Source organism: Muntiacus reevesi, chromosome 2 (assembly GCF_963930625.1).
Source record: "Muntiacus reevesi chromosome 2, mMunRee1.1, whole genome shotgun sequence".
NCBI classification, from domain to species: domain Eukaryota; kingdom Metazoa; phylum Chordata; class Mammalia; order Artiodactyla; family Cervidae; genus Muntiacus; species Muntiacus reevesi.
In genome coordinates this window covers 252,635,588-252,661,864 of record NC_089250.1, presented here as the reverse complement: position 1 = coordinate 252,661,864, position 26,277 = coordinate 252,635,588, and the positions used below count along the sequence as shown (strand labels likewise).

The 26,277-nt window shown below is 45.6% G+C and overlaps 1 protein-coding gene across 3 annotated transcripts; it reads right to left on the bottom strand.

Annotated features, from left to right (window-relative positions):
* Positions 1-11,922: 11,922 nt before the first annotated feature.
* Positions 11,923-23,447, bottom strand: CCNE1 (cyclin E1). Of its 3 annotated transcripts, none has more exons than XM_065920552.1 (12): positions 23,200-23,447; positions 22,683-22,731; positions 22,488-22,575; positions 22,196-22,264; positions 18,310-18,461; positions 18,056-18,191; positions 15,314-15,460; positions 14,672-14,767; positions 14,111-14,245; positions 13,891-14,002; positions 13,640-13,797; positions 11,923-13,325 (listed from the first exon to the last, which is right to left on the bottom strand). In XM_065920552.1, exons 2-12 carry the CDS (start codon positions 22,700-22,702, stop codon positions 13,203-13,205), a joined length of 1,236 nt encoding a protein of 411 aa, XP_065776624.1. In that variant the 5' UTR covers positions 22,703-22,731; positions 23,200-23,447; the 3' UTR covers positions 11,923-13,202. The 3 variants fall into 3 exon arrangements, with proteins under 3 accessions (XP_065776624.1, XP_065776625.1, XP_065776626.1); XM_065920553.1 differs by having other exon boundaries at positions 22,196-22,255; XM_065920554.1 differs by lacking the exon at positions 22,196-22,264.
* Between the last annotated feature and the right edge of the window lie 2,830 nt (positions 23,448-26,277).

The window sequence follows — 26,277 nt, the reverse complement described above, 5'->3', positions numbered from 1 at the left end:
TTCCTCCTCCTCCGTCCGCGCCGCGTGACCTGGAGCGCCGCTCGCAGAGTCGGTGGCCGCCAGGGGGCCGGGGTGGCCTGGGAGGGGCGGGCAGAGTGCCCAGGGTTCTTCAAAGAGAGTGTCCTGGGCACAGGAGCTGGGCTGCCCGGCTCCCGGGGGGTAACAAGCGCTCTTCCCAGGGCCATGCAACCAGTGCACCCTAGGGGCCACCATAGGGCCCAAGGTACCAGAAAGCAGATACTTGGGCCCCAACCTTCCGTTTCGTTTGGGGGTTCATGTAAACTGGTTAATGGAATTACCAGGCCTTGGCTTTTCATGCAGTGCAGCCATGCAGTGAAACCAGCCTCTGTCGTGTCCCCTCCCCAACCCCATGACCTTGGACAAGTTGCTGAACCTCCCTCTATCTGAACCCTTTTGTCTGAAATAGAGTTGTGGGAGAATTAAATGACTAAACTAGAGCCTTAACAACAGTGCCGTGCACACTGTTGGGAGCACTCAGGCCAGGACTAAGAACTCGGCTTTCTTGCTGTCTGAATCGAAATCCAACCCTTGAAGTCAGTTCTTCTCTAAAGATCTTTTTTATGGAAGGTACTGTGAATACACCATGGAACAGCCACTTGCCCTGATGCAGTCCCTGAGACATGTCAGGACAGTCACACAAGCCTGTGTGGTGGCCCAGAAACTGAAGCCTTCTATTTGCCTCCTCCCAGCTTACTTACCTACTAGCCAGCGTCAGCATGTCTGTCTCTGATAATGCTACTTGTTTTCTCCCCACCCCCACCCCAGGACCAAGGGCCACACATGTGTGGCTGCCCCTGTTTTGACAGTGCCTCCCTGAACTGTAGTGGAATGTTGGATTCATACCTTTATTCTACTAAGGAGTGCAAGTCTATGCAGAGTGGTCTTCTGGGTGGCAAACAAACGCTTTGTGCCCAAGAGGCACAGGCTAGGTGCTTTGGCTAGTGAGGACCCTCCTAATCTCTGTCTTTTTTACTCCAGGCCAGATGGGGGAATCTTGGGTGCTGGTCTAAGGAAGTAAAACACAGGGAAACCTAGCAGACACCAGAGAGGAAAATTGCAGGGTTTGAGAGTAAAGCAGACTTCAGTGTTAGGCTGTTCCTACCCTGAGACCAGGTGTGGGGCAGGCTTTCCCACAGGGGTGTTAGGCTGTTCCTACCCTGAGACCAGGTGTGGGGCAGGCTTTCCCACAGGGGTGTCTAGAACCTTCCCTGAATCTTGGACCTGGCACAGAGACCAGCACTGTGGAGTCAACGGTGCTGAAGGGTTGAATGACAGTGGCCCCACACTTACAGTAAGATGAACATTGTTGAAAGCAGGATTTTTACAGCTATCTCAGAGCATGCGCACATCTTTGCTGTCAACCATTGTTTGGGAGAGTTTTGTTACTTGTTTCTGTGTTTACTGCTGTTTTCTCCACACTAGCATCCCTTCACCCCTTCTGTGAGGCCAGGTAGTTCACATGGCACTAATTCCATCCCGGCTGGCTCCTGCCTGGCTAATCAGAGCAGTACATCCTCCTGGCCACAGTGATTAGAGAAGAGACAGCCATGTAACCCACTGGACCCGTGAAAATCATTCCCAGGACTTCGGCTAGAGATTGAGGAGGGGCTTGCTGGTAGAAATATCAGCTTGGAGATACTGGCAGATGTCACATGGAAGATGAGATCGGCATAGAACAAAGCTAAGCTGAGCAATGGAATTAGATTCCAGAGGACAGCATGCAAACACCCAGATCCAGCCATGCCATGCCTGAGGCTAAATACCTCCCTGGGCTATCCAGAGGTCTGTACCCAAGAATTTCCTTTTTTCTCCTGACTGTTTGAATTGTGTTTCACTTGCCACTGACTGTCTTTCTGTCATATGACCCTCCGGTGGAGCCAAGACCGCAGCCATCATTTCTGGATGAGAAAGAAATGTGAGCCTTGGGTACTCAGGGTCACATGACTCATCAGAGGTGGACCCAGTCTAGAAGTGTCTCTTCTGGTGTCTCTAGCAGGGGCTCCTGCCTCCTCTAGCCTCTCTCTAGACCCCCTGCTCTGGCCTCCTTCTCTGGCCTTCCTGACCAGTGGGTCTGTGGCCACCCAGCCCACAGGTGACCTTCACTCTGTGTTTGCTGGGCTTGTGAACTTTAGGTCTGTGTTGTCTATAACTGTATCTTCAGGTTCCAGCATAGATGCTCTTGGCAAGTACTGGTGGAGAGAATTAATGGGAATTGTAATTCCTGTGGCCTGCTGGGATTTGAAGGTGGGGATTTCAGAAAATCAGGAACCCCCAGAGCTTCTTCTCTCCTACCCTGACACCTGCCCTTGACATGCGTGGCAGCCTCATGCCCCCACTTTTACTGACTACCTCAAAACCCTCCCTGGCGGCTCAACTGGTAAAGAATCCTCCTGCAGTGTGGGAGACCTAAATTCTGTCCCTGGGTTGTGAAGATCCCCTGGAGAAGGGAATGGCTACCCACTCCAGTATTCTGGCCTGGAGAATTCCATAGCCATATACAGTCCATGGGGTCACAGAGAGTCCATGGGGTTGCAAAGAGTGGGACACAACTGAGCGACTTTCACTCAAAACCCTCAACCATCAAAACCCTGTACCATCTCATGGATGGCCATGTGGCCAGTCTTGGGTTGTTGAGTGAGAGATGAGTTTTCACTCTTCCTCCCCACCCTGGATCCCCCTGCCCGACTCCAAAGGCCCAAGCACAACAGAAACACTCTGACAGGCCATGACTGCTCCCTACCAGCACACCAGAAGGGGTGAATAGAATTGTTCAAGAGGTGAGAGCTTGATGCCCATAAGCGGGCTGTGCACCTCCTGAAATGTGCAGCAGCACATCTGTCCAGAGAAAAAGGGAGACCCAGAATTGCAAGCTTTGTTATTTTTACTTTTTGGTGTGAGGGGCCATCTGTGCAGGTTTGAGCTTGTCTGGAGGAAACCAGGATTTGTAGATGAAATTCAAATGTAGGATTACTTTGCAGGCTGTCATGCTGAGACTTTCTCCAGGAGCTGGGGCTGCAGTGCTGATATTTTTGTAGCAGCGGAGTGTGCCAGAGGCCAGCAGCTGCTCGGGGAAAGTGAGCAGCCTCTCAGCACTGGGCTTCTCTCAGCGTGGGCTCCACCAAGGGCGCCAGCCTGGGTCACCAGCTATGCGAATTGGCCCCCACCGCCTGGGAAAAGGGGCCCTGGAGGATAGAAAGGTGGATGTGGCAGGGAGGAGATTGGCAGTGCTGGAGATGGGAGCCAGAGCAGCTCTGACCCCCTCCATCGTCACCATCAGTTCCTTCCAAACAACCTCAATAAACACTAAGTTGCAGATGCATCCTCAGGATATACCACAGCCCCTACCTTCAGCTGCAGGGCACTCTCAAGTCCCCTGCTTAGAAATTCCACAATTGTCCTGCCTGAGCTACAGGAGGATATGACCACATTGGGATCCCTTCTAGGATCTTCCCACAAACCAGGGCTACCTGGCATGGGGATGAGGGCACATGCTAGTGGGAAGTGTGCAGGAAAGCCATCAAAGCCCATCCTGAAAGCCCTCTGTGGGGTGTTCCAGCTGAGGGTCTGGTACAGGGCTCTGTAGCTTGTACACCACCCCATGCATCCTGGGCTAATGAAGTTGGTGTTCAGACAATGGCAGAGGTGTCAGGTGTGCACATTTGTCTCATTCATTTGTAACAGAAAACATTCTTTATCACCTGCACGCTTTCCTTGGGCTTCTCTCCTGGGACAGATGTGCAGCAACACATTATGGGGTAGCATAAGGAGAAGAAGGAGAAAAAGACACTGAGGTTTATCACACTGGAGTGCGGAAACTCTTCAAGGCCATTGCTGACAACTCCTCTTGGGTTCCGAGGTGGAAGGATGACAGCAGACGTGGGCAAATAAATGATTCATGACAACTTCAGTCACTGCCATGCCCCCGGCACATATACCCTTTCTAACTTATGCTAAAACAACAAAATTTAGTAATAAGAGATACTAAAGACTATGGGAGGAAAGCAACTCAACCTCCTTTTTTCTTTCTTCAAAAAGAACCCTGAGGTGAAAGATGTGATTTAAGATATATCAAATAAAGCAAGAGAATTCCAGAAAAACATCTACTTCTGCTTTACTGACTATGCTAAAGCCTTTGACTATGTGGATCATAACAAACTGTGGAACATTCTTAAAGAGATGGGAATATCAGACCACCTTACCTGCGTCCCGAGAAATCTGTACAGAGGTCAAGAAGCAAGTTAGAACTGGATATGGAACAATGGACTGGTTCTAAATTGGAAAAGGAGTATGTCAAGGCTGTATATTGTCACCCTGCTTATTTAACTTATATGCAGAATACATCGTGCAAAATGACGGGCTGAATGAAGCAGGAGCTGGAATCAAGATTGCTGGGAGAAATATCAATAACCTTAGATATGCAGATGACACCAGCGTTATGGCAGAAAGTGAAGAGGAGCTAAAGAGCCTCTTGATGAGGTGAAAGAGGAGAGTGAAAAAGCTGGTTTAAAACTCATCGTTCAAAAAATAAAGATCATGGCATCCGGTCCCATCACTTCATGGCAAATAGATGGGGAAACAAAGACAGACTTTATTTTGTTGGGCTCCAAAATCACTGAAGATGGTGACTTCAGTCACAAAATTAAAAGACACTTGCTCCTTAGAAGAAAAGCTATGACCAACCTAGGCAGCATATTAAAAAGCAGAGACATTACTTTGCTGACAAAAGTCCGTCTAGTCAAAACTATGGTTTTTCCAGTAGTCATATATGGATGTGAGAGTTGGACCATAAAGAAGGCTGAGCGCTGAACAATTGATGCTTTTGAACTGTGGTGTTGGAGAAGACTCGAGAGTCACTTGGACTGCAAGGAGATCCAACCAGTCCATCCTTAAGGAAATCAGTCCTGAATATTCGTTGGAAGGACTGATGCTGATGCTGAAACTCCAATACTTTGGCCACCTGATGCCAAGAGCTGACTCATTAGAAAAGACCCTGATTCTGGGAAAGGCAGAAGGAGAAGGGGACAACAGAGGACAAGATGGTTAGATGGCATCAATGACTCAAGGGACATGAGTTTGAGCAAGCTCCAAGAGATGGTGAAGGACAGGGAAGCCTGGCATGCCACAGTCTTTGGGGTCGCAAAGAGTGAGACACAACTGAGTGACTGAACAACAAAATCCTGCTATGCACGCATGCGCGCGCGCGCACACACACACACACACGTACACACATACACACACACCCCCTCCCTGCCTGTCACTCCACCCAGATGACTCATTACCCACGTAAGAGTACCTGTACATGGAGTTATGGAGAAGCAGGGTGGAGGAGGATGGGGGTAGGGCCTGGATGGGGACACAGCAAATGACCATCGCCAGGCAGGACTGCTGTTGGCATTGCCAGGGAGAGCCAGGGTGCGCAGATGATGGGGGAGGGGCCCAGAGGAGGGCTTCCAGGGCCTTGCTGGGCTCTCGGCTCATGCTGGGCCTGATTAACTGGGCAGACAGACCTTTTCTCTTTTTTTAAACAGAAACAAAAGGATGAAATCATTAGCATCAATTGAGCATATTCAGTGTAGATTACTGACGTGTCATTGTTGTGAGGATAAAAGAAATATAATTAATAAAACCCATCCAGACAGCCTTTTGTGCTTCCCATAAATTCTTTATTGGCTTCTGCATCTATCTCATCCACAGACAAGCCCTCTTTTTCTGCTGCCCTGGACACTGCTAAAATGAACAGTGCAGAAAATCACTCCTGAGATCTGGAAACTCATCTTTTCCATGGTAATTTGTCTTCTTATGCCTCAGTTTTCTCCATCACAAAGGCAGATTTAGAGCATTTTCCAGTAGCACAGGGCAGAATTCCATTCAGGGAAGAGCAAAGCCCACCCTAAGGTCCAGGCTTCTGAGGGAGGCCTAAGGTCCCTCCCACTCAAGACCCTGTTCAGGCCACCTGGCAGGACCAGGAACTTTTCAGTTTCACCCTTTGGGTAGAGGTCAATTTTCTGGCAGCAGCCCTGGAATCACATCTGCCCAAACTCTGGCCTTGACGTGCCCTAGCTGGGCTGAAGGTCAAAGGTCACCCTGAGGGTCACCAGGAAGCCTGGAGAGGCCCAGGAGGAGGTGAAGCAGCTCTCAGCCCCCAGGAGGCTTCCCGCCACCTGCTTGCCAGTCTGACGTCTGCTGCATGCTCTTGCCTTCCTGACATCTAGAGAAACGAAACTCCTTTGCATGACAGGAAGTAGGGGGCGGCTCCCTAAAGTGTGATTGAGAACCTGAAAATACCCTAAACCCATCTCTTATCACCACCTGGAAGACTAGAGTCTGAAGAGAAACAGAAAGCAATTCAACCCCTCAGAGGCACGTGCTGTGGCCACACTGCCCGCTAGGTGGGTGAGGAACCAGAGGTCTAGGGCAGGCAAATGATGAGCTAAAAGCCCTATATGCCTTTGAGTGATGGCCAGCTGAGATTCTCCCGTAAAATCCAGAAGTCTGAAACTTGCCTGTGGGAGCCAGGCAGATAAAGAACATACCTTTGGACACCAAGACATTTTGTCCTGAAAATTAAGCATGTTCAAATATTCTATGCTTCAGAGAGAAATTTGCCCTCTCTGCCACTTTTCTTGAGACTTTCTACTTTCTTGATCTATACTGTTTTCTCACTTTTGATAAGAGTCATGGGTCACCTAAGGAAAGATCAAAGCAGCGGGTCCTGCGAGGCAGCAGGGAATATGGTGGGAATGCAAGTTCTCTGCAGACTGATGGTGCTGCCCAGCTCTGGGAGCCGTGTCTGTATGTGAACACTCCCAAGTTTTAAATGTTGGCTCAAGTGTTTTCAAACCCCTTTTTGCAGCCCAGACACAACAAACCCGGCACACCAGCGCAGGACACACAGCCCTGAGGTGGCACCTCTAGATCTGTCCTGTCTGCAGCAGGGGCCCCCACAGCCTCTGGGATGGGGTACACAGAACTCCAAGGGACTCACTTCAGACCAAGTCATTACTTCACACAGACCAAATGTTCACTGCTCATGTCTTAACAAGAGATAGCTTGGTTAGGTGCTTAGCAAGGGAGACACAGAACCTTCTGGATGACCTGGGCTGTGACTGTTAGGATATGTTAACTTTGTATTTTATTTTTCTATTAAGGAAGGCACTGCTAGGCTGCTTCACCATAGTCTGCAGAATGCATGATCGCTGTCTGATGATGCATTGGAGCCTGGGCACTTGCTTGTCATCCCATTCTTGCAACCTTCCCAGGAACTATATGGCACCTTTGCTCAGAGAAGGACTGTAACAGAGACAGAGGCCTGACTCTTTCCTGTTGATGTTTAGCTTTTCAATCTTAATGTTGGTAGTGTATATTCTCCTGGGCATGGAAAAGAAGAAACTTAATGAAAGTGATTATACATGTAAGAATCACTCCATGTACACATGGAGAAAATATTTAATGTGCCAGACCCTGAAATTATGTGCTAAGCAATGAAATAAATTGGCAAGCCACCACTGAAAAATAAAAACAAAAGAGCAAGTTTTTACGTGCATTTTAAACTACTTAGAGATGATACAGTTGAAGGAAACAACAAATATTTTCACTTATTCATATGCTAGTTGTATGAACAGAAAAAATTCTGGAGCAATGTACACTCTTTTAACACCAAAACAGAATGGCATTTCTGGGGAGTTTTCACTTTTGATGTTGTATGTGTTTGTAGCATTCCAACATTATAACAAACATGCTCCACTATTGTAATTATAGGAAAACCAACAAAGTTAAATAATAGCAATTTTACTGGGAAGAAAAGATGACATTACCAAAGGGCTGGAGCAGATGTGGGAAGGCAGGAACTCTCACACTCCTCACCTGGGAGAATAAATTGGCACAGTTTGGGGAAGTAACTGACCACGTCTAGCAAGTTGCAACAGCACATGCCCTTTGACGTGGCAATTCCCCATCTAGGAATGTGCCCTAGGGAATTAACACACATGGCACACGTGTGCACAAGATGTGGACTGCAGTACTGTCTGTGATGGTGAAAAAAATGGGAAACCTACACATATACATGTAGAAGGTATACATTGTGGCATATTCATTCAAGAGCAAACTCTTATCACAGTTAAAAATGAGTAAACCCTATCCTACAGGTATCAACGTGGGTAAATGTTGAAAATAATGTTGAAAAAGATAGCAAGTGGTATTATGATGTGTAAGGGATTTTTTGTTTGTTTTTTTTGTTTTGGCTGCACGAGCTATTCATTGTGGCATGCGGGGTCTATCTCTCGTTGTGGCTCATAGACTGTAGAGCATGGGCCCATCAATAGTTGTGGCCCAGAGGGTTAGTTGCTCCAAGGCAGATGGAATCTTCCCAGATCGTGGATCAAACCCACATCCCTTGTGTTGGAAGGCAGATTCTTAACCACTGACCACCAGGAAAGTCCTGATGTGTGAGGTTCTATTACACTTATGTGAATTTTAAAAACACCCAAAGCAGTGTTTCTGTAAATCTATTGCTTCTGAATCCAAATGTAAATGATAGAATTCTAAATGTATGTGTGGAAATCATCCACTTGGACCTCAGGGTGGTGGTGTCCTTTGAGGAGGAAAGAAACACTGTGGGATTAGGGAGGGTTACCAGGGGGCCAGCAAGTGTGTCTGTGTGAGAAGTCAGGGGAGGGCAGAAGGTTTCTGGAGGGAAGGTGGGGGTCAGCCGTGCGAAGTGTGGCAAAGTTGCCCCATGAGATGGAGGCTAAAGGGTACCACATGGCCATTAGCTTTGCTACGTGGCCATCTTAGGTGGCCTTGGCAGGGTAGTGTGTGGTGAGTGGGGCAGAAGCCCCACTGGAGGAGCCTGAAGGAGGGGGAGAGCAGGTGTATAAGATACTTTCCGGGAGGCTGCCCAGGAAGGGCAGGAGCGAGATGGAGCCGAAGCCTGGAGAGGGCCAGGGGGCAGGCCTGTGGGGAGGAGCCCATGGAGGCTAAGAGCACCTCAGAGCAAGTGCCATGTGTTCTTGGAGTCCCCACTGCAGGGCTACTCCCGGCTCAGGCCTCAGTCTGACAGCATACCTTTGTGTTACCACCACCAGCAGCAGCAATAATAGCAAGGGCAACCATCCATTATTGTTTCTTTTTAACATTCTAGGTGCTAGGCTAAGACTTTTTATGCATTCTCCCGTTTAACTTCCCTCTTAACTTATGGAACAAAGACTGTTATTATCATCCCCATTTCACATCTGAGGATTACTAGGCTTGGAGAACTTAAGCATGGTGCCCAAAATCACATTGTGAAATGGCAGGGAAAGGTCCCAACTCCAGGTAACTGCCTCCAGAGCCCAGTGAAGAAATGACATCAGTGTAGGTCCGGAAAGGGTCCTCTTACTGCAGGAGACGAGGTTTCGGCTGGCTGAGGTTGCAGAGGTGCAGAGGCCAAAATCACTATTGTCTGGGAGTGATGCAGGGCCATCCCCACTCAGGGCCAGCTGGAAGCTGCTTTTCTTGATGCCCCATCGCCTTCCTGCACAGTCACTTTCCTGTGGTGCAGAAGCATGACTCTGGGCTTGTTTTCTCAACCTCTGTGTCCACACATTGCTCTGAGCCCTCACTCTCCTCCTCTCACACCAGCTCTTCTGCCACAGCGGTGTCAGCCCCGTCTTGAGCTTAATGTGCAGAAGCCCTTTGTGATGTAGCCTCTGTCACCTCATCTGCCTTTGCCTCCTTCCACTCCACTTTTCCAGGACTGCTTGGAAGGACTCAACAGCCTCCCTCCCGAGCGCAAGCACAGCTTCCACAAATGCTTGCATTTCATACCGCTGCTCTCCGAATTCCAGCTGTTCTTCTGTCTCCCAGGCTCTCCCGAGCTCTTGGACTCTTCCCGCTGTGCGTTCATCTCCAGAGTTAGTACAGCCTAGCACACAGCAGGGGCTCCCATGGGAGGCCAGCTCAGTGTGTCATGCCAGGGAAGCCAGCATTAGACACTCAGATGCTACACAATTTTTGGAATTGGCATTGATCAGGAAAATTATTTGAGGGGGCAGAGAGAGTGTTTATTGAATAAAAGACAGCCTTGCCCTCTTGTCTGAGGCTCTTGGGAAATAGTACCTGTTAGCTTGTAAAACTGAGCACATTAGAGTCTTCTGAAGTTAAATTTGAAATTGGGATGAGGGAGGAAAAATTTATGCTCATTGAATACAAAATGCAATTGTCTGTCATTGTAGGAACTAAAGTATCTGCCACAAATTATATTTAAGACTCTATTGTCACAGGCAGATTAGCTAATGCTTGATTTTAAGTATAGGCTTCTAATGCTATTACTCCTGGTTAGCTCTGCCTGGCAGGTAACCTTGTGGAACAAATGACTGCATTGCTTGAATAACATATTTGATCAAACAGGACAATTCTTTCAAAAATTGAGTTCTCTGTGGCAATTTGAGACCTGTAATCAGCAAATTAGATGATTACAGCAGGGATAAAAATAGTCTTCTAACAATGTCCAAGGTATAAATGTGATTTGAATTTCAAAATGCTAAACATGTGGTAGGAAAATGCACGGTTGGATAAATATGACTAGACATTATCAGATTTGATTTCTCTTTCCATCTCTGCTCTGAGGTAGAGCCTAATTTTGCCCAAATAAACTTCAATCTCTTTTGTGCTGGAGTTGGAGAATAGAAGTGTATCCACATACTAAGCTCTAAGTCTTAATGGATCCACAACTCTGTTTACTGGTTCTTGGTCTCAAGAACAAGTCAAGGTGAAACACAGCATCTTATTCTCCCACTGGTATAAAATGACCTCTGTGAAACAGGCTGTCCAGGTTCCACACATGGGAGATGGCCTTGGAAAACCTTCAACAACCACCACTTGAAGATCTGTTGTCTTTCTTGGGCACAGGGGCCATAGACCTGACAGCAGCTCTAATGAGGACTGCTGTGTAAATTCTGTGAGTTCGGGTGCGACATGAGGATGTGGTGTGCTCTACCACAATCAAATCAGTCTTCATGATTGGTTGATAAATTACCCCTCCCTTCTCTGGGTCCTTCCTCTGACACATCTTTGCCTCATAGCATTTGTTCACCAGGGCTGACTAGAGCTGCCACTTCCACCCCTGCTATCTGTTTGATATCACATTGCCTCAGTTGGTTTCAGATGAATTGCAAAATAAATATGATCTGGCAAATGGGTATAGAGCCAACCAGTGAGGGGTCAAAGTTTGTACTGGAACAAGCTCCTTCAAGAGGGGAAACTTGATTTTACTTACTAGTGGCTTAGAGAGTTTCTGGCAGAGTCATAGAAAATATTGGATACTATGGATTTCACCTATCCATCTGGGATTTATCCTTTATTAGCACAGATTATCAAGAGCTGCCTGTGGCAACACTGCCGTTTAAAAGAATACTGATCTCCAGAAATACAGCAGTCTGACAATTTACAAGGCAACCTCATCTCAGCTTACTCAGTAACTAACACTCTTTGCAGTATGACGGCTCACCAGTCCATGAAGTATTTACCTTAAACATGCTTTTGAGTCAGTGTTTCCTCACATCTGCCAAACTCTCAAACTTATAAAACAGAAATGTATTTAGTGCCATATTTTTGCACAGAAAATGTCAAATGTAAATTAACCCCTTTTAGGAGTTTTCAAGTCACAAATGATCACCATTAAAAACCCACTACTTTAAAGGCAAGAGTATCTCTGAGATGAATAATTAACTAAGTATCATTTGCTAAATGCCATTACATGTATATTTATAATGCATTTATTAAGAAAACTGCATTAAAATGACAGAACTATAACATCACAATTTGAAAAAGTAGGATCGCTCTCAAATTTCATATAAATATGGTAGATTAAAAGTGGCTATTTTTCTATTTCAGATAGATTTTTGCAAAATAACAAATACCAAGTTGAAATAAATGATATTTATTTGCTCATTCACCCTCCCTTAATAAACTCATACATAGACCAAAACACTGTGAGAAAATGAACATAAGACTTGACAAGGCCATCACTTTGAGAATGTCCCACAAAATGTGATGTGAACTGTGCACCTTGGGCCTTAAAGTGGACAGTGACCTCTTCTGTTAGCAAGGCACTTGGTGATTCCATCAATGATCAGGGAACAGACTTTACGAACATCACGGCCTTGAGTTACATGTAATTTTACTTTGCATTTTCTTCTTCAAAGTAGTTTAGGCTACTACATTAACAAGTTCTCCAAATAAAGATTCTTTAGGTTAAGCTTTGGATAAGGACGCAAAGAGTATTAAATAACACTAATCACAGATTCTTTATGACCTTTGTCCTGTGCTCGGGAAGAAATCACACATAAGAATCCTCTTGGATGCAGACGTGACTTCACTACTATCACCATAGCCAGCCAGTGAGCCCACCCGGAGTCACCACTGCACTTGGCATTGTTGGAAGATGCCAATCAGAGCCTCATTCTAGCGCAGGGGCCCTTGGGAGGCCTGTGAGGCTGGCACCTGAAGCTCACTTCAAAAGTTTTCTTTTAATATATTTGTTTGAAAGTCTTGAGCTTTGAGAAGCATGAAGTTAGTTAATTAACAAAGAGAACTTGATACAGCCACATTCAAAGTTGACTCCTAACTTAAATTACCAGACATAGCTCATAAAACCAGCTGTCTCAAAGACAGTGTTTTATCTTTATTAAAAAACGGATAAACATAGCAGCACTTGCAAAAACAATAGTTCATAAAAGGCATTGTACACTGTCAACTGATAGTATGGAAAGGCGAGGCCCCCAGCACAGCTGGTGGTGGGCTGTACATCACAACACTCACAACTGCCTGTCCACTTAATGCGACTCAGCCCAGAGCAGCCGTGGGGACACCAACAGCAACATGGCACGCTTCAACTTCAAGCCTTTGTTATTTGTGTGAATAGTCAATCAAGTCAAGTATCACCCTCCTTAGCAGCATCTGGAGCACTCATTGGTGTTCTGGAAGTGGCTGGTGTACTTGACCCACTTATTAAAAAAATCTAAGCATTCAATAAAAAACACTTCTCCCTGTCCAATGCCATCCACAGAAACCTGTTGCGAAAGAGACATGCCCTTCCATTTAAATATCTGTAAAAGCTAATGCACGCCTCTGCTGCAGTGGACAGGAGAGAACCTGGAGCAGGCACTTCTGCACAGCTGTCTTTGGTGAGGGTGCTGGTGTGATCATGCTGATCCCTGCCCACTGCTCTGCTTCTTACTGCTCTGTGGGGGGGTGAGGACTCCAGTGGGGAGAGGAGAAATCCTGTTTTCTTCAGATAATATGGCTTTCTTTGCTTGGGCTTTGTCCTGTTGATAAGAATAAAAGCAAGAAATAGAAATGTTACAGTGGAAGAATATATCCTCTGGGCTTCATTTACTTTGTGCTTTTTCCTATGTAGGTGAGTGAAGGAAAAAAAAAAAAAATAGCAAAGAACAATCTAAAAGCCCGTGGTCTATATGATACTTAAGAGATAGGATCTGTTGATCCCAATTTTTCTTTTCCAAGGAATTAAAAAGAACTGGAGTCTTTTTAAGATTATCTGGAACCTGTGTGAAGCAAAGTGAAGAGGCTGCCCAGGCAGTTTTAGGACTTTGTCTGGGAAACAAGGAACAGTACTGACCAGCAAATCCAAGCTGTTTATATGGGTCTGGATGTTGTGTGCATCTTCAGCAGGAACTCCCCTGAAATGCTTAAGTTTTGAACTTCCTGTCTCCCTTATAACTATGGCAAATGGAACCATCCACTTGACACACTTCTCTATATCACACCACTGATACCCTGCAATGAAAATACATGTTACGCTCAATTTGAGACGAACAACTGGTTTGTAAGTTTCATATATCTTGTTAATGGACTGGAAGGCCAACATACCTGAAACCTTTTGCATCAGTTCAGATGAAGAGAAATGATACAAGGCAGAAGCAGCAAGTACACCATAAGAAAATTCTAAGCAGCCGACATCCAGGACACAGAGATCTAAAAGCTATGAAGAAGAACAGAACACTAAGGGACAGGCCAACACGTATCGCTTCTAGAGTTCTCAGTCTAGTGGTGGGTTAGGGTGCCCCACAGAGGTACGAGAGCCACTTACCTCTGCAATCTGTATGAAGATTTGCTGAGGATACTGAGGCAGGAGCACTTCATACAAATCATTTAGATATGCAACCTGCATGTATACATTCAACCAGGACACAATGGTCAGGGGACTTAAATGCCACTTAAGGGCCTATGGGAAAACAGAAAACAAACCACTGGTTGAAAAAAGAAAAAGACATTTCTATTCCCTTTGGTCCTCTATAGTGTTGGTTGCTCAGTCGTTGTCTGGGACTTTGTGTTCCCACAGACTGTACCCCACCAGGATCCTCTGTCCATGGGATTCTTCAGCCAAGAATACTGGAGTAGGTTGCTCTTCCCTTCTCCAGAGGAACTTCCCGACCCAGGGACTGAACCCTGGTCTCCTGCATTGCAGGCAGATTCTTTACTATCTGAACCACCAGGGAAGCCCCTCTAAAGGAGTTTCAAAATGCAGCCATTTCCCCTGCCACAATGTGTCCAGCTGGAGAACACCTAACCAGATGCACTCACGCTGAATGTAGAAAAGATATTATGTGTGTATTTTTGAAAAGGACTGAAAAATTAACTTGTAACATACCTTCATAATGATTAATTCCATAGTAAGAATTTCATCTCCTGAACAAGCCCCATCTGTAACATAAGCAAACTGGTGCAACTTTGGAGGATAGATTTCCTGAAAGGAAATAAAAGATACTACTAGCAAAATGCCCATCTCTTATAGTTTTAACTTATATATTGCACCTCTCAAATTATTTTTTAGTATGCTAACACAGAAAGAAAGAGAGGGTACATTGATGAGATAAATGTAAGAGCTACTCTAGTGGTTCAAAATGCATTAATTGTAAAAGAAATGAAACATTCACCCTCATCAATCAACCAACCTTTTACTTACTGAAGAGTTTTTAAAATTTCACCTTTTCAATACCTTTAGCAATGTGTTTGAAAGTTGGGCCCATCTACCCTTCTAATCACACCAAAATTTTACTCCTCTCAGGGAGAAGTTCAATTTTTTTTGATTAAAGGAATTAAATTAACCTAAGCATTTTAAATACTCATACTTTTCTTGGTTAATTTCTAGCCTTTTTTTGTGTGTGGCTAAACTTTAGAAGGCTTCAAATTAGAAAAATACAAATACAGACAAATATCTGATCCATTCCCCTAATCTCAGTGGATCTCAAGAAAAGCATGTACTACATAAAAAAATTTGAAAATTATTTACCTCAAGTTTGGCAGCAATAAATAAAGATGAAATCCCAATAAGTTGTAAAAGTGTTTTTACAACATTTTGTTGTGTTGCCATATACCGATCAAAGAAATCCTGTGCCAAGTAAAATGTCTCTCTGTGAAGTTTATAGACTTCACATACCTGAAAAAATAGTAAGTTTTAGAATAGTTACTTGAGGAAAAAAAGAAAGACAAAAAAACTTGCCATGATTTTGGTGAAGGATAAAACCAAAGAGACAGAAGCTGGCTTTTCGTAAAGGATGGTTACCTTGTTTATCCCTAAGCACACGCACAATGAAAAACTGGAACTCAGGATAAGGATGAAATGTTCTGTGACCTAATATAAGAGCAAAAGCTCACAGGCTGCAGAAAGAAGGTACATTCACAGTCCAGTAAAAGCAGCGTTTCAAGGAAAAACAAAATTTTCTCAAAGAAATATGTCCCCCTTTGTAAGTTTCATTATGACGTGAAGAAGGAACTACAATATTTCTTCACAATGAACATCATCAGTATGAAAGTTTGAAAGCTGGAACATAGGTTTATTTAAAGACCACAACACTAAAACACTGTTAATCTAATCACAAGAGGCAAAAGCTTTATTCAAAAGCATTAAAGACTTAGAGACCTAGGTTCTATCCTAGGCTCCCCTTTAGGAAAACTGATTATAAAATTGAGACATTATAAATTAGTCCTGCTTTGTTAACCTCACAGGACTGCTGTGAGATAAAAGGACCAAAGAAATATTAGACCTCAATTCATTACTATCATCAAATGTTTGATTATGCATTTAAAACTGCTATTTCCTTCCAGGGGAAATCATTTCTTTAGGAAGTATCAATTGCATCAATTGCATTATATAAAACAGATCCACTAAGTCACAACATCTTTTGAGTTGAAGCCTAGGAGATTAAAGCATACTACAATCTAATGCTTCAAGGAATTATAAAAAGTTCCAAAAGGCCCAGGAGGGCTATGTGCCATGGTGGGTCTACGGACAACTGTAAGGCCTATAGTTTTAAGCAGGCCTGCCAAAGAATTTGCACATTTGTACATTTTCTATGTTGACATTTTCAGGAACCAATAAAGAAAAGCAAATTAAGAATGAAAAAAAGATGTTTTTATGTAATATCTTACATGGCCTACTATGTAAGCTATTGTTTGGTCACTAAGTCTGACTCCTTTGCAACCCTAAAAAGGAGATCTGTAGGCTGCAAGGCTCTTCTATCTACGGGATTTCCCAAGCAAGTATACTGGAATGGGTTGCCATTTTCTTCTCCAGGGGATCTTCCCTACCAAGAGGTTTCCCAGGTGGTGGAATCTGTGGCTGAGTGGCTCAGTGGTAAAGAATCTGCCTGCTAGTGCAGGAGACTTGGGTTCAATCCCTGGATCAGGAAGATCCCCTGGAGGAAGAAATGGCAACCCATTCCAGTATTCTTGCCCAGAACCCCATGGACCGTGGAGCTTGGCAGACTACAGTCAAGGGGGTCGCAAAGAGTTGGACATGACTTAGCACGCACACACACATGTAAGCTGTACTTCATATACACTATTTCTAATCCACACAAACTCTGTAAGGAAAATACTAATAGAAAACATTACAATGAGAAAATCAAGTTAAGTGACTTGCCTGACTGAGACACAAAGATGGTAAGTGGCAGCAGGAGATTTGACGCTAGGACAAGCACAACTAGGGTACACATATACCCCTGTCAATACAAATTTTCTGAAGGGTACACGGCACAGTTTGTTTTTAGGGAATACGTAGACTCAACTTCCATATATACTTTCATAAAATGGATCTGCCTAAGATACCTTTCCACTCACAGAAGAAAGCTCATTTTGCACCCACCCAAGGTTTACAGAGGTGTCCAGGTATTTTTGTTAGTCACTCAGTTGTGTCTCACTCTTTGCAACCCCAGCGACTGTGGCCCACTAGGCTCCTCTGTCCATGCCATTCTCCAGGCAAGAACACTGGAGTTGACTGCCATTCCCTTTTCCAGGGGATCCTCCCAATCCAAGGATCGAACCTGGATCTTCTGCATTGCAGAAGGATTCTCTACCATCTTAGCCACAAGGGAAGTGGTGTTCAAGAAATGTCCCTTAATCAAGCCACTACTGAGACACCCACACTTCCTCCCAGAAAGAGGTGCACTGCCTATACAACATAACTTCTTATATTTAACAATTATTTACTATAACTTATAATCTTGCTATTTGATCAATTTTTATATGATAATGTGAAGTATAAGAGTGTGATCAATAGAAGATTTGAACAATATATTTTGTTAGAATAAACTGTGGGGAAAGAGAAATGGGTCCCAAGGAGTTAAAATGAAACAATATAAAATTTCTGACTGTTAAAGATAAATTTGTTCATATATTTTTAAAACATTTGGTAGTAAGCTATCAAATAGCTGTTACACATTCTACTGTGTACACTTAAAAAGCAATTTAATTAACAAAGATCAAATACCAATATTTATAATTAATTGGAAAATACAACCTTTGCAACTACTTAAACTTTGAGAAAAAAAATCAGATGCCAACTTAAAAACATCTAAGGGATAAAGAGACTTCAGAAATTCTTTTAAGAAAGCAAAAAAGTTAAACCACTGTAGTATATATACCACGGAGGCACAGAATGTGTCAATGGAATCAAACACATGAAGAGATAACAACATCACAAAAGAATCTAGAAACGGTCAATGCTTCTAGTTAACCAGAAGGCTCAGCCTACCTCCATTAACCAATCCAGAAGAATTGCTCGCATTTTAGGCTGCAGAAGAGGGTGCCGCTGCATTAGGTGCTTGTCCCGCAAGTATGTCTTTTCCTTGTTTAACATGATTTTCCATACTTCCTCTCTATTTGCCCAGCTACAAAAAAACAAAACCAAGCAAGACACCAAAGACAGGAGTCAGCATGCATCCAACTAGCGAAGTGGAAGTGCCCACAGGGAGCAAGAACCCAGGAGGCACTCGGTGGTCAGCTTACTTCAGCACAGGCAGTGGCGACACTCTGGATGATGATGGCGTGCACCTCTGAGGCTTGTACGCAGCGTGTGGGTACAGAAGTTCATCCTCTTCTTTGTCAGGTGTGGGCATCAGGGAGCAGGGGTTTTCACAGGCTATATCACTGTCCCAAGGCTGTAAAATAAAGACATGTTAAAAAATGTTTGATGTAAACCAGCTGTTTTTATATTCATTGATTTGTAAAACAGCCAGTAAAACAAAAAAGAAGTCTTCATACACCTAGAGCAATTTCTAGGCCTAAATCAATATTCCGGCCTAAATTAAGATGGAGATAGCATAGAAGACACATTAATGACTCCAAGCTTTCATTTTCTCAGGAGTCTATGAAATAAGAAACTAAGAAAACTAGTCAGTAGCATTTTATTCTCCGTATCATCATCCTCCTATGAGGTGCGTGAGGGCACAGGAAGGGTAAGACAAAATGCAAACAGCTCTTACATTACCAAAAAAGAAAATCTACTCGTAGTTCAGTAAGACACTAAGCATGGCTTCAAAACAGTATTGTGAGATTTGGTCACAATTCAAAGACTTGGGTTTTTTAACAAGTACAACTAACCTAATAAAATGTCTTAAAAGTGAAAGACAAAATTTCCAATAAAATTATTCACATAAACACTCCACAACCACAAATATAAAACTGACTGCCATCTATATTTAGTCTCTTCATTTAATAAAAACCCACCAAATGTGACATCTTCCTTTGGTTGCAGGTCAAGCCAAATATATTGCATAATGAGGACCTTTCGTTTTCCTTAATTCAAATGGCAAAATAAGAGTATCTGCCTACTTAAAACCACATCAAGCAACAGTCACAGGATTTACTAAGAAGTTTATAAAGCCTAGATATTCCTGAAGACCTCTGAAACCCACCCCCAAAGCCTTGTATAGTAATAAATGCTAAACCATCATTAGAACTCAAACAATGCTTCTTTTAAAAAGTTCATATATTTAATTCAATTTTTAATATTTGGAAAATGTCATTTTGCCATTTAAAGTTTTTTCCTTTTAAAGCTACTCTTTTATCACCTTACTCTAAATAACTATGATTGCTTTTTAAAATTATAAAATAGTAAATTTATTGAAGATATGGCATATTAACAATCCTGTAAGCATGGACGCTCTGTTAAAGGTCTGAGACTCTTAGCAATTTTTTTTAAAGCAGAGAGATCATTAATGTTGACTGGAAAAGAGACAACGGAGAGGACTATAAATGAACATGGAAACTTGGGCTCTCCAAGTGCTGCTTGGAAGATATGGGACAGGGTGGCTATCACAGCACACCGGCCACTTTTAGAGGAAGCCAGAGCACTTTCAGGGTACTGAGAAGAGCAAAGTAGGCTAAAGCTCTCCTCCATCCAAAGTGCAAAGAATTGGGCATGCAAATTAACCATGACAGCTCTTGCCAGCAGCTGTTGGAGAAGGGCAACATCCTCTTCCAGGTCTAGTATCATGTGCTGGTATCGTTTCCTTGACTCAAAAGGGTCATGTTACAACTGCTTTAAGCTGTATTCATTCAAGAATGAATTCTAGTTTTGAAAGCAGAAGCTGGGTGTCACCCTCTACAGCCAAATGGTTGAAATAGTTGAGAGCAGACTTTTGGAGATAAAATGGTAACAGTTCCCAACCTGCAGTACACAGACAAATCAGGTGAACCACAAGCAGACAAATGGTCCCCAAAGTTGGCCTTTGACCACTGTATGAAGCAGAATAATGAAGTCTATATTCTTTAACTTGAATGTATACCATGTCTCAAAGAAAGCAAGATCAATCTGACTTTAGGAAGGGGATAAAAACAAGAGACTAATTTTGATTATTTCTAACCACCTCTTACTCTTTATGCCACTTTTAATGAAGAATGAAACTACCTTATGCAAAATTATGTTCTGAGATGTAACTAAGAAATTCCAGGACGCCATTTCAATAAACAAGTTGGGTCTCATGCAAAAAATTGAACAGAATGGATATGTTAAATAGACTTTAGACAAAAGAGCATTATTTTCATTGGGAAAAACCTAAGGTAAGAATCAAAGGTTCCATGTGGTCTTGATGTAGCAGTATCACAGAGTTCAGCATGATGGCTACAAGTAGCACAGGGCTACTGAACAGGGCTGAACTATGATAACTCCACAGAAAAATTCTGTGTAATTAACTGGCAAAAAGGTTGTTACCCCACAATTCTAGCTTCACGAATCTACAGAGAAATAACATATGACACTGACTGCTTCATAAATGATGGGTAATTTTCAAGCTATCTACTTTAGACAATGTGTAGAAACCTGTTGTCATTAATCTCTGAACCATGAAAACGCCTTCTAGTGGGAAATAGTATGGCTATTCACATATCACATGATCAGCTCTCTGCAGTCCAGGGACAGGTCCCAAGCCCTGTCTTAGGCACCCTAGGCTCTGCTCCAGTTATCTTTGGGACCGAAACTACTCTAAAATCCCAAGTCAACAGGGACAGCTTTGCTTCATCCTCAGTTAAAAATTCCAATTCAAAACATAGCTGGGAAGACAACCAATCTTGAATTTCACAAAGTTGAGATTCATTTTAGTAGAGACCCACAAAAATTAACTTGCTTGGTTTGAAGTCTTTACAGGGAGAAAATAAGAAAAAGAAAAAAAAAAAAAGGAAAGAACTTGAAATGCACTGTCTTATTTCTTTTCCTAAAACAAAGTATCTCTTCTTCCAATACAGCAAATAAATCATCAAGCTGTTGTTCAATATTAAGTGGAATCTCCCCAGAAATGCTAATGACTAGGGTCTTGTGTGCAGTAACAACAGCTTTAGCATGTATCCCATGGCTTTGAAGACCTTCATTCTTCCAGATCCAGCTGCTATGGCTGTTGCCCACTGTCCTACAAAGTGATGTGCTGCCACTGCTAACCTCAACAGAACCACTTTCCTTGGCTCAAATACTATTCCTGCTCAGTTTTTATCTATTATAGCGTCAGAAAGCCTAATCAGTTAGTTTGGAGATAGACTGCTTCCCCTATTGGGGCCATAACTACAGTCTCCAGCCATTTCTGGAGCCAGAGAGATAATACAAGCTTTTTCTGCTAGGTACTTCTGATATTATGATGCTACTATGAACATGCAAGAAATATGGCGGGAACTCCATGAAGGAGGGGCAAGAGAAATGGACTGACTAGTCAATTTGAAAAATGTGTTGAGATGCACATATCATTACACAGAATGTCCTACTAATACTCTGGTGGAGGTCCGATCAAGCTCCAGGCAGCAGTTATTACTGTAAGTAATTGCTGAAGAGGCTAGAAGAACTATCAGAAAGGGGGAAAAAGTTTGAAACATGACCTAAAGGTGGTGGGAGCAGGGAAGGGAAGTCCTTAAGCACCATGAGGAAATAAACACAAGTGTGGATGGGGCAGGGGGAGTTGCTTATGAGCACACTCAAACCCCCATCATCACAGTTACCCAAAGAGCTCTGTGTCAGGAGCCCTCCCACAGTTCACTAGCCTACAGCCTAGGCTATAGGACAGACTCCGCCCCTGGCTTGCACAGGACTCTGGGTTACTTTCCTCCTCTAACTGAATCTCAGTTTCCTCAAGGGCAAAAGGAGAGGACTGAGTTATGTGAGGTTCATTCTGGTTCTTCCAGACATCAGCGCATATTTGTAATCTCAGGGATGTCAGTCAGGAACACGGCCCTTCCTGGAATCCCAAGACTGGCAGAGGTCAGTGCCCACTGACAGGCACAGTGCTCAGTTATATGAACTGTGGCCACAGTTAGAGAAAAAGCCTTCAGCAGGAGGCAAGCAAGTATGAGACTCAATTTGACCCCAAACAAGGGGAGCCTCAACTTCGACCCAATCAGAAAATGTACCTACCTGACTGCCACACTGGCTTCTCACAGTCCTGTCAATTTTAGCAATTTCTTCATCTGGATCCTGCAAAAACTAACATAAAACCCCCACACCCCAAGGAAACACACCAAACAGCCCAAAGACAAAAACATAGACACAGAGAAGAAAAAGAAAGCTAGTAAGGTTCTGATCACCATTTCTGCCAAACGCTCCCCCCTTGATCCCTTATTAACAAATACGTGGGCAGAACCCATTCTGGTACCCAGGTAAGATTGGGGGGGGGGTATCCTCCCCCACCTGTCTCCTTTGTACTCACAACGGCTACATTTGCCTTTCTTTTCCTGGAGCGAACAGAGACATCAGTGCCACTTTCCTCTTTCATGGTGTCCGGTTCCTTCGCATCACTGCAAAACCAGGATGGCACCGAGGTAAGAGTTCTACCCAAATCTCGGCCCACCCCTCCCCCACCACTGCACACCTTCCCCTTTCCCGCAGCGGCCAGGCCACTCACCTCTCCTTTTCCTTCGGCATGGCGCTGGGCGTAGGATCAGACCTCAGGCCTGGGGGCACGAAACAGCAGTGGGGTGAGGACCGCAGGCAGAGGGGTCCAGGGCCCGCCGGCCTGTCCCGAGCACCCCTCCCCCTCCCGCGCGGGCGGCGGCGGCGGGAGCCTCCCGGGCCGGTCGGGAAAATGGCCGATGGGCCCGGGGTGGCCTGTCACCCGCGGCGCCACCAGCGGCCCGCGACGGCGGGTCGGAACCTAGGGTGGGGTGGGGGTGCTCAACGCCCCCAGAAGCTCTCGCCGGCCCATCGCCTCCCTGGGGACCCCAGCTGCCTCAGTCTTCCCCTCAACACCTCCCCGTAGCCCGCTTCTGAGTCGCCCTATCGGGGCACCCTGCGCTGACGCCTCCGGGGACCTGGCGACCCGGCCTCGCCCCACCCCCACCCGGGCCCGGCCCGACCCGACCCGGGCGCTCCAGGAGTTCTCGCCCGCCGCGCAGTCCGGCAGCTCGCGGCAGGGTCCTCACCCGAAGCCGTGTCTGAGGCAGGCAGGCAGGCAGGCGGCACGAGCCGAGGCCGGAGGCAGGAGGCAGAGGCGAGCGGGAAGCCGGGAGGCGGGAGACGGCGGCGGGCCGAGCGCGCGGCGGTGGCGGGATCCGCGCCTGCCCCCTACACCGCGCTGGCGGCCGAGCCGGCTGCTCCTGCGCCCGGCTAAGAGCGGGACATTTAAAAATCCCAGCGCGCGGAACCGGCCCCCGGACCGCCCTCGCGCCCTCCCGCCACCCTCCGCTCCGCCCCGGCCGGCTCGGAGCCCCTCAGCAGCAGCCAGAGGGCCCGGCCCCGCCCAGCCACCGCCCTCAGGACCGCCCTGCGCGGCGCAGGCCCGCCCAGGCGCTCAGGCCCGCCGGGGGCGGGGCGGGGCTAAGTGACAGGGCCTGCGCGCCGGAGGGGAGGGGCCCTGGGGCCGTGGCGGGGCCTGCGCCGCCCAAGCTGCGGAGCCCGCGCGGGGCGGGACGCGGGGGCCGGCGGGCGCGCGCGGTGGGGCGGGGCTGCGCAGGGCGGGACGCGGGGGCGGTCTGGCGCGAGTGCGGCGGAGGGGCGGGTCACCGGGCCCTGGGGGCGGAGCCGAGCGGCGCTGGGGCGGCAAAAAGCCGCGTGGCCGGCGCTGGTGGAATGTAAACACGGCGGGCGGCGAGGCTTCGTGCCCCGACTGAGGGGTCCGGCCACTAGACCTGAAGTCCGTAGGCCTGCAGCGCGCGCGAACTGTCTCTCCTTGCACGTTTCCCCCGCCCCTGAGACGCAGGGTTCCGGGCCCTGAGTCAGGGTGGGATGTGCCCAAGGTCACAGCGCGTGGTCACAGAGCCTAGAACTAGAGCCTCAGGCCGCCAGATCAGGGGCCGCCTGTGGAACAGCTGTTACTCCTGGACGTGCGTCCATCCATCTGTCCATGCGTGCGTGTGTTCATTCAGCTAATAGTCTAGCACCTTATCCTCCATGTGTGCCCTTTGCCACAGATTTTCCCCTGAGCATCAGAAGAGCATCAGAAGACCTTTTTGATGCTTGGATTCCATGCGGCCTTCTTTACCTTAAGTATTTACTTCAGCAGGTCGTAAAATCAAATCCACACTCCATGCCCTAGAGGACTCCACGTAGACCTACCCTCACCCCCTCTCAGACCTTTCCTTCACCTGCCTCCCATCAGAGCTCCTCCGGCCATCTCGGGACCTTGGAATTTGTTGTCCCTAGCTCCGACCCCTTCCAGCTACATCTTTCCTAAGAATGTCCAGGTCTTCCCCAGGAGTTCCTCTCCACCGCATTGCCCTGCTGTGGCTCCCTCACAGCACTTGCCGCCATGTCTCTTGTCCTGGTTTGGTTCTCTTCTCCCTGCCTTGTCTGTCTTGTTCACTGCTGTATCCCCCAGCTCTTGGCATAGTGCCTGGAGGAAGGGAGGCACTTCAATCTTATTTATGAAGGAATGCTTGAAAAACATGATGACCAAGCCCTTGTGGAGTTTACAGGCTAAGGAGACAAGTATTGAACTATCATCACTTCAAAGTACCTACTGTACTAAACTTCTAGAAAAGGCATATAGCAGAGGGCTCCTAAACATTTTCAAGGCCCTTCCTGATTTACAGTCTCAGTCTTGGGCCTCCTCTTTCCATGATTGTCTTTTTGAGGTTAGAGCCTGAATCTTATTGGAAGACACCACTTGTGTCATCCTCAGAGGTCCCTGCTAGCAGATTCTTGACCTTCCAGGGTCTCTGAGGTCAAGGCTGCTGAAATGTCTTGCTCAGATTGGCTTAGGTAGGCATGGAACCCAGGCTCCTAAATTCCCAGCCTTCTGTCCTTAGGTAGTAACAAAAATGGGTATCACAAACATTTCAAAAATAACAGCTTTGTCCTAAATACTTGAAAGTGTTATCTCAACTAAACTTCTCAATAATCCTATGACATTGATATCATGATTGTCTTATTTCACATATGACACTATCTACTTCTTAGGGTCACTGTAAGGATTAAGTGAAATAATGCAGATGAATTGCTGAGTACAGTGCCTGGCACATAGTAAATACCCAGTAAATGACAGTTGTTAATAATGATAGACAAGACAGTTTTCCTTAGTGGTTGTAGTAATTTATACTCCTATAGCAAAGAATATCACCAGCACTTCCCTGGTGGCCCAGTAGTTAATAATCTGCCTGCCAATGCAGGGGACATGGGTTTAGCCCCTGGTCGGGGAACTAAGATCCCACAAGCTGTGGAGCAACTAAGCCAGTGCACCATAACTAGAGAAAGCCTACAAGCAGCAATGAAGACCTACCACAGCCAAAAATAAATAAATATTTAAAATTTATTTTAAAAAAGAAAGAAAAGACAAAAACTGTGGTGACAGCAATCAGACCCCTCTGGCGGGGGCGGGGGCAGGGAGTCCTAGGTACTACTGCACACATGTTTTATATCTTGATCTAAGCAGTGGCTACATGGCTATGTTCATAAATAAAAGTTCAATGAGCTATATATTTGTTGTTTGTGCCCTTTACTGAGTGTATGCAATACTTCACTAAAAAAATAAAATGGTTAATTTTTTTTAATAATTGGAAAAAAATTAAAGTAAGACTTTAATAATCTTTGCCCACTGGGAGTTTCCAGTCTGAAAAGGAGGCAATCATGTAGATGGGCAATTGCAGTACAGAGTGATAAGGACTTGGATGGGAAAATTCTGGGGGCTACGATTTCATGTGGAGTTGGGAGCAAGGGCATTCAATTTACTCTTGGACACAGCTGCTTGGAGGAAGCAGCATCAAGGCCAGACAGATGAATGAATTCGGCAGGAACAGTATAAAAGATATGTTTAAGGCAGCAGAAAGTGCCTGCACAGAGACTTGGAGTCTTCAGAAGTCACCAATGGTCACTTGTCTGGAGCAGTTCACCTTTGACTCTTTGAGTCTATTTCATTTTGTGTCCAAACACTGACAGCCTTGAGGGAGACTAAAGATTACACTAAAGGTGACAAAACAGCTGCTGTGTAGGGAGGACAGCACCTTTCTTCTGCCATGAGACTTTGGGAAATTTCCTTAACCTCTTGGTGCCTCAATTTCCTCATC

Coding starts and splice junctions, on each gene's coding strand:
- CCNE1 (XM_065920552.1), bottom strand. CDS start 22,702: ATGCCGAAGGAAAAGGAGAG. Junction 22,576..22,682: donor ATGCCGAAGGAAAAGGAGAG/GTGAGTGGCCTG, acceptor CTGGTTTTGCAG/TGATGCGAAGGAACCGGACA. Junction 13,798..13,890: donor ACTGATGCAAAAGGTTTCAG/GTATGTTGGCCT, acceptor TTTTCATTGCAG/GGTATCAGTGGTGTGATATA.